The sequence below is a fragment of the Camponotus vicinus genome, unplaced genomic scaffold (genome assembly GCF_025532165.1).
Source record: "Camponotus vicinus isolate PSW18456_S1 unplaced genomic scaffold, iyCamVici1.0 SCAF_7, whole genome shotgun sequence".
NCBI lineage: Eukaryota > Metazoa > Arthropoda > Insecta > Hymenoptera > Formicidae > Camponotus > Camponotus vicinus.
In genome coordinates, this window is record NW_028141979.1 from 337256 (window position 1) to 352210 (window position 14955).

General features: G+C 35.3%; 1 protein-coding gene and 1 long non-coding RNA gene across 12 annotated transcripts in view; one reads left to right on the forward strand and one right to left on the reverse strand.

Moving 5' to 3' along the window:
• LOC145975219 (uncharacterized) overlaps window positions 1–14955 on the forward strand; it is a 51270-nt gene that overhangs the window by 16513 nt on the left and 19802 nt on the right. The window lies entirely within an intron of this gene.
• Window positions 313–14955, reverse strand: part of Wake (ankyrin repeat and fibronectin type III domain containing protein wide awake) — a 78410-nt gene continuing 63767 nt past the window's right edge. For 6 of the 10 annotated variants that reach the window (XM_083105542.1, XM_083105544.1, XM_083105543.1 and 3 more), the window contains 10 exons: window positions 12198–12332; window positions 11976–12054; window positions 9948–10051; window positions 8205–8462; window positions 7782–8084; window positions 7216–7655; window positions 6750–7129; window positions 6070–6676; window positions 5191–5991; window positions 313–4278 (listed from right to left, as the gene is read on the reverse strand). In XM_083105542.1, coding sequence (XP_082961668.1) covers window positions 3943–4278; window positions 5191–5991; window positions 6070–6676; window positions 6750–7129; window positions 7216–7655; window positions 7782–8084; window positions 8205–8462; window positions 9948–10051; window positions 11976–12054; window positions 12198–12332 — 3443 coding nt within the window. In that variant the 3' untranslated portion in view covers window positions 313–3942. Of the gene's footprint in view, window positions 4279–4960; window positions 5041–5190; window positions 5992–6069; window positions 6677–6749; window positions 7130–7215; window positions 7656–7781; window positions 8085–8204; window positions 8463–9947; window positions 10052–11975; window positions 12055–12197; window positions 12333–13059; window positions 14953–14955 lie in introns of those variants that run through there. The other 4 variants (XR_014439915.1, XM_083105540.1, XM_083105541.1 and 1 more) reach the window with 4 other exon arrangements.

The following is a 14955-nucleotide window of genomic DNA, read 5'->3' on the forward strand; positions in this document are numbered from 1 at the left end:
TAGTGAATTAAGTGGTTTATTTATTTTTTTATTATTTTTATTAATTTTATATATGTATATAAAATTTATTAATATAAGGTTTTAAAAGAAAGATTGTAAAATTTACATCATATAATTCACAATTACACATGTAATTGTATCTCTTTTTCACTAGTTGTATAATGTATAATATAATAATATATATAAATTGTAAAAAATTAAAAAAATAGAAAAATCCGAAGTAGAAGAAAAATTGTGCTTTCATATTTATCGGTTTTTATCTTTCAAACGATACATCACTAGGATATGATGAATAAATTTGATCGAGACAAATAGAATATTATGTTTTATTTTGGGCGCTTCCGTCGTGATACATTGTCCCCTACAAAAAAAAAGGGAAAAAATCCAGTCGCAACAGAAACGAAGCCATCTTTTCTATACAAACATCAATTCGCTACTGTACATAATTACTCGCATACGCGTACATCACAAATCGCGCATTAAAGTGACATCGCGTACAAAAATTTTATTTCTTCTTTAGGAGGGATGGACGGGATGGGGGGCAGCAAATGGGGGCAGAGGAGAATGTTTTCGTTTGAACTTCAACTAATTAATTCATATCGCCATCGCATAGGCACAGCTATAATACATCACGATGAGTGGGTCGCGTGGAAATGAAATTTTTAGTATAGTTTCTTTCGTTCAAAATAATCTCTCTAATTTTTTCCGTGCATGCACAATCACTCTCTTTTTCTCAAAATATTTACAAATATTTCATTCACGTTCGCTTCTTTATTAGCTTGGCGCATCTCTTACTCTCCCACTTCCTATATCGTAATACTTATATGCTAACGGTTATTTTACATTCAACATTGATAGACACCCACGTAGTGCTAATAAAATTTTTATCATTGTTTCAATCGAACAAAATCGAGCATTTGCTTCTAGCTTAATACATAATAGGGAAAAATAAACGCAATCGTTTACATGGTTAAATCAATGCACCGCCAATTACGCTAGCTCTTCTAGAGATCAATCAGCTTAGTAGATTAAAGTACAAAGTTTACTCAACTCCATTATTATATTTCCTATAATATCAAAGAAAGAGAGATACATCTATGTTTTTTCCATCACACTTTTCTTGCTTATGACATTAACATTTTAACAAAATTAGCGGTGTACAGAATTACCTATGTAATTGGCGAAACACGCTCTGCCCCTAATAATTCGTCGATTCTTTGTCATCTTATCGATAAAAAAATATGTGCACCATGCATCTTCATTAAATGCAAATGGCCCCTTGGTGCACGATACTACTGCTCAATAAGCATGATATATTCGAGAAAATGTTCGAATACATAATAATAGTTAAATATATACATATATATCGAATCTGCGACGTGAAGGACGGATTTCACGATAGACATCTGTATAGACATGGAATAAAGTTCTTCGCTTGACAGATCGATATTATGCAGGCGAGCGAAATAAGAGAAATATAAATTTATATTTGACATGCTACTGTGCATCTTGAAATTATTTGTGTCAATTCTTTGCTCTATTCAAACAGTTTGTTTTTAATATATCATTTTTTGCTTCGTTTCTCTCCATCTTTTTCTTTTATGTTAGAAAGAGAGAGAATCTATACGAATATCTATATATCAATATCAATATATATATATATATATATATATATATATATATATATGTATATATATATATATATATGCTACATTAATTAATTTTGTCATTAGATTATATACGAAACGTGCAACGCGATCGCGAGACATTTGAGAAGTTTCGTCGCGTATAATATTGTGCAGTAATATTGTGCGGTTTTGGGGGAATATATGTATATTCAGCGCAAACCACTCTACACTATGGTAGTTATTATTCGATCGGTTAATTGGGTACACGTTGGACGTAATGCTGTTTCTTTCAATTGGATATTTATTTCGTTACATGTCAGGCGACGTGTCTGTTATAGTTTTTAAAAATTTTACTAAATTTTATTTTTTATATAACAACGAAATATTTAATTTTTTTTCTTTCGATTAAATGTTTCTCTTCAAGATAAATCTAATTGCCTACGCCTGTTGAAATTTTCTTCATATGATTTTGTTGTATTAAAATAAAACAAATGTACATTTGATTGACAGGTGCAGAATATGATTATAATACACGAAACACATTTATATACATATATGCATTAGAGTGTTTAATAAAACAAAAGTTATAAACTAAAACAAAATACAATAAATTTTTTTGTCTTTAAAATAAAATAGCGGTATTAATAATACTCTTGTTCTATTATATACAACAGTCTATAAGCCTCTTCTCATCTTAATTATACTAATATCTAACTATAAAGCTAATTCTGATAGATTACTCGCTGCTTTAGATTTTGAAATATTTTCCAACTAAAATCTTATACTAATTTTCTCTGTTTGTTTTATATATATATTTTGTATATAATATTTCTTTTACAATTGTTTTTTGTCAACAAAATTTATCGACATTCTCCCTCAAAAAATTGATTTTGGGCTATTCTAAAATACACATTTTTCCCTCTAATTGTAAGCCATCTTACGACAACGCTACCAGACTTTAGGAACTTTCATATTATTCTATCTTGAATATTCTGAAAAAAAATATACTGTGTCAGACTGTATGCCACATATCGAGAACGCACTCGAAATTATTTTATTTCTTTTGTCAGAGCCTGGTAACACTGGATCTAATCGTAAGCAAAAAGTATCATATGTAATATGATAATAACACTTTGTCATATATTAGAACCTAAAATATATTCTTTTAGAGGCATTTCATATATATAACTTTAATAGTATAAATATAAAACTTTCACTGAGTCAAAAAGTTATATGTATATATAATTATCCTTATTAATTCAAAGTATCCAAGTATTCTTCTATTGCATTTTCTTTGCACCAAAAGGCCCTCCCATATTTCGTTACGACAAATTATACTTGGATACAACGAACTACGATATAAGGAACAATGAGATCTCTCGACCAGCTTACTCGCGTATACTCTTGACAATATGCATATATCGAATAAAACATTGAGATCGGTACAGAAAATATAACAGTATGTCTCGAGTATTATTCATTCCTTTACAACTAGCTAACATTCGAAGAATATTATAGATCGTGCTTGAAAGTTTAAGAATTCCAAAATCGGAATGTACACGTCGCCTAAAATAGGATAAACTCCCATTTTATCGATCGGAGAAATGTTTATCACACTTGTAACGATTCCTCCAAGTTGTCTATGTTGCTATATATCTCATGTTATATTCAATTATTTATATTTTTATTTCTGATTTATTATATTTTTATATCTTCAACGCTCTAGTGATTATTTCAGTAAAGCATTTATTTTTAACAGTAAAAGTTATATTAAAAAATAATCGTGTGGTAAACAAAATTGAAATATTTTCTCGAAAAAAATATTATTTCGCCTATAAAAAGATAAAAAGTAATTTTTAAAAAGCTTGTTAAATCTATTGTCTAGTGTCTAAAATTATTTATTTAAGAGGCCAAGCATTCTTTATTGCGCGAATAAAATAAATTTGTAAACATACGATTCTTTCACATAAAATGACTCAGTTATATGCATTAGAATATATTATAAATTGAAAGAAAAATTTAGAGAAAAAATATTTTCGGCTCATGGGGCGTTATGTGTAATTTTAAAAAATATTATTTTCTTTTAAATAATTATTCCCACTTATTCACTGAAATATTTTTCCTTATTAGTAGTGCCGTTGAAGATGTACGACCCAAGTCGTTTTACGTGAAATATTCCGTTCATAATCGTTATTAAGAAGTTACACACGCGTTTATGCATGCATGTATCGAAATTTAATTAACACAATAGTAGATAATAAATCATTAACTTTTTCTCTCTTTCTTCCCACTCATAACTAGCGCTTTATTTGTGCTATAAGTACGCGGTATGCTTACTACTGTGCTCAAGAGCAGCAAGAACGTCTTGTTTTTGTCTGACATATAGTCGTCCCTTTTTCCATGGATTTTGCAATTGAAGCGGCTTAAAATCGTCCCTTAAGCAACGTTCCCGCGCACCGATTACGGCAACTAAGCAGAAATTTGGTAGCTCATCGATCGTATAGGTAGGCCCATTTTGACCTTTTAGAACCACCGCCATGTTTAACTGTTTAACAACAAGTTCCACAACTTCGCGTGCTGTAGTCCTTGGTGTTACGTGTAATTTCAAACTGGTGCCAGCTGCTAAGCCAGTCTCGTAGGCCGCGTAAACCTGTAATACAATATTACAAGATACATTTCTTGTATTTTTTTTTCTAATAATATACAAATTGACATGATAGAGAAAAAGAATTAATCAACAGATGCAACAATCCCGAATAAAGAGTGTGTATCTGTAGATGCATTCGTAATTTAAATTATTTAAACAGTAAAATTGTTCGATTATATAAAATCTCATATAAATATTATATCAAGGTATAAGCTACGTATGTGATACATGGCGTGTCTGAAAGATTTTGGTACTAAGTGAAAAAAATATACAAATGCTATAAAAAGATACTTAAAATTTATTAAATATCTTTTTCATAAGATTGATACTTTTTATAATTCATTCAGTTTCCCAATATTATAGACACACCTTGTATTTAGAGGCACATTAAAAAATGCTATATATTCAAGCTATAACAATAATTATATAAAACACGATATGACATAGAGAATATCATATATATTCTTAATATTATACAACTCGTATTTTTATGCAATATTCTTTTACGCGATGTATACGTTATACTATTGCAACACACTACATACAGATATAATTTATCTCCAAGTAGCTATTAAAAAGTATAAAACAGTCATAATGAATCCTTCATGCCGCACTGATTTTGGCACACTAAGCATAATATTTAAGCATAACCGAGCAGAGCAAGCGTTGAAATTGGGCGCCTTACTCAATATGTCCGCTACATCGGTTTGCACTAGAGGACCAAGCGAGCTGTTTTTAATTATAATCGGGTTAGACTTGTGTTCCCTAGGAAGGAGAAATATCATTTATAAATCGCACGAGTGTGCAGAAAAATATTAATGTTGCTGAAAATTAAACGTTGCATCTATGCTAAATACATTTATGTAGAATTTCTTATCGACAGTATAAGACAGTCAAAGAATTGAGAAAACCTACTTGAAGAATGCCTGGCAGAGGTGCCGGCATCATTGTCGCCTCTTCCTTCTCTTCGTCTAAATTATCCTGCGGAACGGTGGCCATCGCCGCGACGCTCGCAGTCGGTTTGGACGTTTTAACTTTGACCGTATGACTGGCTTTCAAGCAGACGCTCGAGTTCGTCGTAGAGTTGTCCTCGCTGCTCAACGAATGTAGACTGTCGGAATTGGTGTTGCTCACAGATACACTAAGCAGACTCGTGGTGTTTGTCATCGCCGTCGAGACACTCAATAGCGAACCGCCATAAAGGATGGGCTTAATGCTCATTAGCGGACTAGTGCTGGCTGATGCCGAAGTAGTTATTGTGGCGGAGCGATTTCGCGGGCTATGTTTGTACTTGGTGAGGATTAGGGTGTCCTCGGATTTGGAGGGCGGCAGCCGCGTATTTTGCAGTGGCATCAGATGATTGGTGCTGCTCGTGGTCAGATTGCTTAGATTGCTGTTACTGCTCATCGGCACGCACAATGATTTCTGCGGTTCCGACGATGTATTCGAGGTGCTGCTACCCTTGCGTACGTATTGTCCGCTGGGCAGCTGTTGTTCGCTCTTGCTGAATTCCGTTGTGAGAAGATTCGAAGCGGAATTGGATAGATTCGGTCCCGGCCAGCTACCTCGGCCGGGGCTTGATTTAACGAGCTTAGGATCTCTAGGTGGTAATTGTAACAAACTTCGCTTTAGACTATTATTGTTGCTGGTGTTGTTCTTGTTTCTGTCTAAACTAAGCAGATGCTTCATAGATATACCAACGGTTTGCGATGCAATCTGCGAAAAAATATTGTAAATTAATATCAACAACAAATGATAATCAAGATACAAATTTATGAAAGTATCGATAATTACGTTTTGTTGAGAGGAGCCGCGATCTCTCGCGAAAGTTATAACGTCGATTAGCCACCTGGCACCCTTCCATACCGTGTTCACTTGCGACTGGAGGTCTTGCAATCTCGCCAGTTTATCCTTCGCAACGCTCAACTCTAACGAGCTGAAGGCCTCTCTGTGACTATGCTGGGCCTGTGCCGTGTCTAGTTCCAAGATGCAGCTGAGCCTCGAGTAACGATTGATCACGTCTTTTTGATACGTGTTCAGGTGCACCATCTCAAAGACCTGAATAGGCAACGACAGGAGATCACCGCGTTGTAATAGGATCTCTCGCGTGCCTGGCACGCAACAAGCGGTTTCGGCAGGTGGCACGGTGATGAGAAACGATACGTCATACGTCAGCTCGATCACCTCGGCGTCGTAAAGTCGATGTATCAAGGAATCCTCCGGACTGATCTCCATATAATTGAACAGTCGTCGTGCCGTCGCGGCGACCAGATCGACGAACAACTTTTGCTGTTCCGTGCCTTGAGCCTCGTTCGTCACGTTCTCCTTCTCTTCGGACTCCTTTACGGAAGAATCGGACATGCAGATGCGCGTTACTCTTTTGAGGTAGTCCCATTCGTCCCTTAACAGAAAATACAATAGGTAATTGTGATGCGCGACCGCAGTGCTTTCCGTTTCGATAAGAATATGCTTACGCGGATACGTGTGGATTATCGCGAATCTTGCAGTGCGGTAACACATTCGGAGATTTCGTCGGGACGACGACTTGTATGAGATCCACGCTGCTCTGCATCTTTAGATAACCGAGGTATAATCCTTTGGACAATTTGATACTGCTGACTTGATGATATGTTATTTGTTCTTGTATGCTGGCCATCAAGATATCGGCAACGTTACTATCCTCGTGCGTTATGACTTTCTTTATGACTTTGCTGAGCGGTAACCATCGGCTATTTAATACGGAAATCAGTTTTGCTGATTTTATGTAATTCACCGTCGAAAATACCAAAGTGCCTTGAATGTCTCTGACAGGTTTGTGATATAATTGCCCAAGATCTTGTATGCACAGTGCAGCCTACAACACGCATCGAACATTATAGAATATTTTTTATATTTTAATCGAATTATAGTGAATTTTAATAATATATTAATACACTATACCTGCATCTGAGCAGCAGCTTGAAGCAACTTTATTCTAAAGTGATTCGTCGAACTGCTGTGACTCTTTTCCATGTCTTGTCGGAGGGATTTAACGTCGTCCCAGGTGCAGGCAACTTTCATTAGCCAATGAAAATCGTTATAAATACAACTAGGATACGTCTCGTCGATTTCGATTACAGGTAAGAAGTCCTCGTTGGTAACGAGGACTTTGTCTTCGTGGTAGAGCAGACACGCGAGAAATACTCCTCGCCTGAGATTCTTTTGGAATTTACTCGTCGCTGTGAAGAGTTGTTTTATCGTCGTCTTCTTTTTGTGATTTCGCCTCTGTACCGCCGGTGTCTCTTGCGTGTACTCTGGTCGTCTTATATCGGTGAAGAGCGTATTTAATTGTTCTAATCGTCCCGCGAACCTCGGCACTCTGCCATCTATGTCCCTCCAACCTTTAAGAATCGTCATAAATATATGTAAAATCAAAAGCGTTCAAATATGCACCCTAGGATACAATGATAAATTGAGTTAATGTATTTATACCAGTGTCGGTGCAACAATAACGTAATTTTACTTACTGCTAGGTGTAACATGCGCAGGTGTCGAATTCCTAAATCTGCTGTAGCCCTTCAAATTTCCAGCAGCAGCGCGAAAATAATATTTTTGACCCTGAGTTAGATCCTCGATACGACATTCTCTTTGCTTCATGTCCAAGACTTCCCTCTCGTCGCAAATAACAGAAAAGTCATCGTGCAAACTCCACTGAACTTTAAACTTGGTACAAATCGGAGAATCGTGCGAGTCTGGTTCCTGAAACCTGATTGTTACCGAAGTCGTTCCGGTAACATCGATCGCAACCAGGAATGGCATGTCGGGTGGTCCTAAGATATCCAAAATGACACATTTATATTATACATAATTGGAGCAAAAATATTTCTTACAAATTTATTATATACTCGGCAATACCTTTTGCAGATTTAAATTAAATGTCTCAAACTCACGCGCTTGGTCGAAACCCAGTAACATTTTTCTGAGGGCCCTGGCTCTTCTTTCCCATAGGGCAAGCTGCTTGTCTTCCGTACTGCCGCTGCATCCCGTGAGATTATTATGTTGCGCGGAAAAACTAGCCCTGTGGATGCTAGGTGGCTCCAATAAAGTCGCACTGCTGCCGGAAGTACCGCCGCCGAGTTCTTGAACTCTGTGTTCCGCTTCCGAGAGTAATGACGCCAAATGACTTCCCAGAGATTCCGGAGACTTAACTGCGTGAATAAAAATAATGATCATGTGCAAAAAAGTGCTACTCATTTAAAATTAAATAGTTGGCTAATCAAATGTACGCATATTTTAAAATCAATGCATTATCAATGTATGTTTTTTAAAGCAAGAAGTGTCACGTCTATGCGGATCCTAATTAGATATATAGATATTTGAATCGAGTTTGTCACGTTTTTGTAAACGATAATTATTGTCGCAATAATATATTGTTTCGCGCGTAATTATTACATTTTGCGCGTTAATTAAAATATTGACATTGCAATCGATCATTGCAATATCATCGCAGTATCTTGCTGCAGTATGCGATCTCTCTGCAAGATCATATGACTTTGCCACGATTAATTAAGAGTCTAGTTATAACTATAATTACTTTTCAGCATAAAGCGGACAGTGCAGAAATTAATGAAAAGGAGATGCACGGGAATTGCATCACTTAGATGATACATTTAGTGCTTCGCGCGTATTAAACGTTGGCCGAGTTGAATTTTATCCTCTCCCGATTTGCTAGAATTCGTCGCAGATATTTCTGAAATTAGTTTGGAAGAAGAGTATCCTTATTTCTACTCTATATTTCATTTCTCAAAAGGACTTGGTTTGCTAATGATGCGTCATCGCACTGAAACGTTAACGAGCGTAACGAGACAAATTAAGAGACGAAACTTTCGCAAAGATGAAGATCGAGTTGCTGATTTAATAACGTGACATTTCCCTTGGGATCTCACTTGGCATGTACAAAATTTATTTTCATCAACTTTCATCCTTTTTCTCAAAACCATAAAACGATAACTGAGTGATGCTTGTGATGCAGTAAATATCCATGACACATTCTCAAATACTTATACCTCTAATGAGGTCGGCAAATTTATTGATTTTTCAGACATATCGCACAAGTCTCATTGTTGCAATTGATATAAAAAGTGAGTGAAAAAGCTTTGGGATTTATCGCATGTGGTTTTATCATGCGCGTGGGATATCCAATGAAAGCGTATTTTTATTCGTATTTATAGTCTGTATCTTTGCATTTACGGTTCATACGTACGTCTAGCTTAATGGAGCACACGGAAGTGTGCGTTGAAAAATGTTTAGATGCTACTATAGATTTTGCAATTACACATTCCATCGTAATTACGCTGTGCTTCGATATATCGGATAAAACGTTACGAAAAAAGTGCTGCCTCCAGTTTCCGCTTTTTTTTTACACATCTTGTTCTTTATTTTTATTCGTTGCAACGCAATAAAGCTCGACGGCATTTTTATTAGAGACTACGGAATCGTAATTGGAATCGCCCGCGACCCGATGATTTTCTTGGGCTTTTTTTTCGCGCGGTAAAGGCAAACCATTTCGCGGGAAAGCGGAAAAGCGATTTTTCGCGAAGCTTCGGATCAACGGGATTCGTCACGATTCGTCGTTCGTAACGAAGTTCGCGCTATGCGGCGTGAAATTTGTAATTGGATTCAATTGTACTTACATTGATTTCCTTCCTGCGCACCGAACGCAACCAGCATTTTTGCCAGCGGCCTGTTGTTGCTAAGTACAGCAACATCCAGTGGTGACAATCCGTCGCTATTAACGCTGCAAATAAAACCGTAAATAATAATAGTAAGACTTATTTTTAGATTTCTATTAAAAAGGATAGATTAAACTGAAAATTTATAGCGCTCGAGATAATTTTAGAATTTTCCGCCAATTTTTTTTATATTTTATCTTAAGTAAAGCCCGTGTTGTTTCATAATTTTAAACGGCATTGCATACAATATTAAGCACGTAACTTTATTTCAACTTTGCATCGCGTTCTATTCACGGTAAATCTAATATTAAAAATAAAATTGAAAAGTAGTTGCATAATTTCCACTTTGCATCACGTTAAAGCGAGATTTTCGTAGAATAAAATAGCTTTATAAAACTTTTGGTAACGTTTATAAAGTGTTAGAAGATCGATAAAGAGTAAAATGTACGTAAGAGCGTGAGCTTCCTCTCTTCCTGAATTATAAATCGATGTCATGATATCTCGCTTTTTTTCTCTCTATATATATTTACTTGGCGATTCGGCCCGTTATTTGCTTCATCGAATGGAAAATATTCGCTTTAGCCAAGCGGAAAGTCGTCGGACTAATGAGATTTATTTTAAAACATTTAATTATTCTCGTCTTTGCTTCGAATTACTTGTAAGCGTAAAGGAGATCAAATAAATATATTAAAGTTATATAAGATAAAATAAATGTCAATTAAATGAATTTCAGTAATAAATTACTTGCATAACCTTTTTTGCTGCCCACTGCTCACTGATTATTTTAATTTTGTAAGAATTTTCCTATTAACTTTTTTTTTATACCGAATATTTGTAAATAAAAGACAAGTTGGATATATCATGTGCAAAGAAATCAATTATAATAAAATTTATTCTTAGATTTTTGGATCTCTAGTATAAACTATTTTTAAATATTACATATAAAGTATTAATGTGCTATGCAAAATACACATTACACATAATAGCGTCACAGGCAACGCTATGAACATATGATATATAGTAAGCGACAAATCCGCCGACAATTGTTCGTCGGAAATAGAAGTAAACGACAATTTTCCGCAATTACCACACGCGACTAGTTATGAAAAACTTTTAAAAGCGTTAAAGCGCAACGAAGAGCACGTGTCGCGCGTCAGATTAAAAAGGTTCCTGCTAATTTGCAACGCATTTTCATTCACGGACAACAGTGTAATTTAATACGCTTTAGATTGAAAACTTAATTAAACTAATATAAAAGCTGCTAGACTTTCAGACCTGATAGAAAAATAATTATGCGCGTTGTGAGAAGTGATTAAAATAAAAAGAAATGTTTTGTTTCATTCATCAAAAAATTACATGATTTTCTCTTTTTCTTTGAATCTCCCTTGAATCATAAATTACTTATAGATTACTAATGCGCCAAAAAAGTACATAAATGCAACAATTACTTTTTTTATATCGTTGTCTACAATTCAAGGTGACCTGGATCTCTCGAGATCAACCAAGATTCATGTCGAATTGAATCAAAATGTTAGTTCTGCGCTAGTTGAACAATTTCCTAATGGCGCGATTGACCGGTGCGCTTGAAAACTTTCAGCTCGTACATTCGATTAAAACTCCTTGAAGAAATGTGCACCTCAAGTGAACGGCTTCTAGGTCGCACGTGCTTCTTTGAAGGTAAATAGAATCGACTGAATTCTTTTTGACTGTCGCAAGATATTTTAAAAGTCTTTAACTTTTGCACGTCGGTATAAAAACTAAATATTTAATTATTTAAAATAAGAATACTTAATTATTTTCAGGCGACTTTAATAATTTATGTGTATCTAGATTTTTCAATAATATAATTAAATATTTACATGTCGGATAAAATCGTGTCATTTGCATTAAAAATAATCAGTTTCTCTTTTTCTTTCATTTTTTAAGATTAATTAATTACTCTGAGTAAAAGTCGCTAATTTGTATATTCGCTGCTATAAGTAAACTCACCTATTTACATCCACATCGGTAGACTCCAAAATATTCCTCGCCTTATCCAAATGGCCATGTTCCACAGCCGCAAATAGAGCTAAAAATAAAAAAAATGATAATGATTTCAATTATCCATTGTAAGTAAATTTGCTAAGACAAAAGAACAAGTTTGATGAAAATGAAGAGGCATTTGAGAAATAAAAATAGAAAATAAAAAATAGTAAAAAAGAACAAAAATACCATGCAAGTGTATGTTGAGGGATTGTGCCGAGAGAGGATTTATATGTATCGATGACAGATTATTCAAATGTTGGGGCTGTTGTTTCTTCTTGCCGAAACCCTCCAGGAACTCCATCCCTTGTAACGAATGTAACTCTGTGCGAATGTAAAAAAAATAATATGGATTAAATAAATAATATAAATTAACCAAACCAAAAATATTATATTGTAAATGCAGGTAAATAAACGAATAGAAATATAAGATTAATAAGGTAATAAAATTTAAGAGAGAAAATAAAAAATCACGAAAAGATAAAATTTCTTATATGTGATTTATCAGATTTATTTTTCTATCTTTCACTTTTATCGGACAATGATTTTGTTTTTATACCAAATAAATATTTTATTTATTTGATACAATTCTTTCAGTAGACATGGAAAAATAGAAGTTTCATATTGAGTTTCTAAGAAAAGAAAATAAAATGCAAAAGTGCAATTTGAAAAATGAAAGGCTGCGCATAATTTCTATCTTGAAATATTATGCGCGCAGAATATTATTGCGATTGGTTTGTACGTTTTACTCGAGCCACTTTCACGACTAGAAATTTTCCCACATAATAATGCTTCTTTATCATTTGATTTCACGATAAACATACTTTCTTTCTACAACTTTCCAGTTATTAATTTATTTAATGCGAAAATATGCTAGTAAAAGTGATTTTTATCAATCTACATTCTTTTTTCTAGTAATGTTGAATCCTTAAAGAATCTGGCTAAATCGATAATTTAGCGAGTTGCGAAAATTCGAGTTAATTTTCTAGAAATTGCTTAATTGCGACTCATGTGCCATTGATTAATTAGAAAACTTATTGATCCAGCATACTTGATCCCGATGATGTCGATACGAGAACTCGCTCCTGACCGATCCGCTCGTAATCCTTCGTTTCTTTCACATCCCTTTTATCAGCCGCCATTTTACTTCGAAAACTATTACCACGTCTGCTCACCCAAAAGTTGGTAAAGTTATCGACCGTCCTGATTTTGCAAGATTTCGAAGGACAGGTGTTGACATTGTCAAAGAATTTTTGATCTTGTAGATAGTTTGACGCGTTTTTCCTTGTTGTCTCGTGTACTTTACTGTAAAATTTAATCCTCGAGCGATCAAATCCGCCGAAGGATTCAGCAATCCTCCGGGTCCCGTTCATTGCATTCGCTTGGGAATCCTTGTTTCTCCCTTCGCAAAAACATCTCAAAGGATCGGTCTCGCATCTGGATCGAAATGCATTCTGTGACTCTTCAAGACACTTTTCATCGTCGTATCCATCTCGCTCGTAATTAATTTTGTGATCGAATGGCTTCTTAATTGCGGCTTTATGAGAATCCACGACGACGGTCAAGATGTCACGTTCGCAGGACACGGGACGTTCGCTTTTATCTTGTCGTTGCTCCTCCTCCTTTTCTTCCTCTTCATAAAGAAAGCTCGAGACGGAGGAGTCCAAGGAAGTATCCAATACGAACGTTGGATTCTCATAGAATACATTTTTACTCGGTTGATGTATATCCTCACAGGATACGCTACAGTTTTTTTCTCGAGTATCGTCCTGAGAATTTTCTACGCTGCGTTTCCTGCGAAAAATGCGAATAACCTTTGGTGATTTTACGCTTTCGTTTTTCGTGGAAGGTTTTTCCGTGTCCTTGCGGCCTTTACCCATTATTTTGTCGGTCAAGGATAATTTGCTCTTCAGATCCTTGGTGATTTCTCGCGAATCGATATCGTTTGACGACACTGAAATTTTTCGAGGATTCGAGAATGTCTCGTTTTCACCGGATTTGTCGACGATGCGGGAACTCGCATCCTTCTTCCGCAGGTTCAAGGACCTTTCAGAGTCCCGAGATTCTTCAATGACATAGAGGTTGCGTTCCTTCTTGGGATCTTTCGAGATAGACGATAGGTCGAAGCCGGTGGTCAATCGCAAGTTGGCGTGATTGCGTATCTTCGATATCAGTTTCACAGATGCCCGAAAGGATCTCGACCTCTTCAAGGTCGATATCCTATCGTTCGAGGAACGTCTCGAAAGTAATTCCATCTTCGGGCTGGATAAGGAGGATTTGCGAAATTTCATTTGGAGATCGGTCCTGATGATTTCGCTTGATATATCTCAATGTTTCGTCGAAATATTTTATTTTTTCGAGAGTATCAATATTCTCGAATATTTTCGATGCAACAAGATTGGTTCCTTCCGACGTATTGCTTGTTTCATAAATTAGCGATAGCAATTACAAGTATTACTCGATAAGGTACGTCGTATTGCTTTTCTTTGGTAAAACTTTAAAGTTTGCGGTTCTTCGTAGATCCTTAAAGCAATTCTTTGGTTGGGTAAAACTGGAAAAGGTCAATAGCTTGTCATTCGCTTGTACTTGGTATTCTTATCATAATATGACATACATCTTTCTCTCTCTCGGACTGCATGACGAGAATCATGTTATATTTTAGTCATTATACTTTAAAGTCACTCAAAGTTTTTTCAGTTATTAATTTTTTTAATGATGATGATTAATTTATAAATCCATGATTAATCCACAATTTATCGATTTTTCGTTCTGGCTGGCAAATTCTGATCGGCTTGTCTATTTCGTATTAACAACTAAATGTTTACATGTAAAATGTTTGAAAAGTGAAAAAATGGTTAGCGGTAAAAAGATATTAACACGAGCGCTGCGATGCAACGCCACGTAGATGCAACATGATCGTCTTTGAAACGATTTTATTGTTTACTTA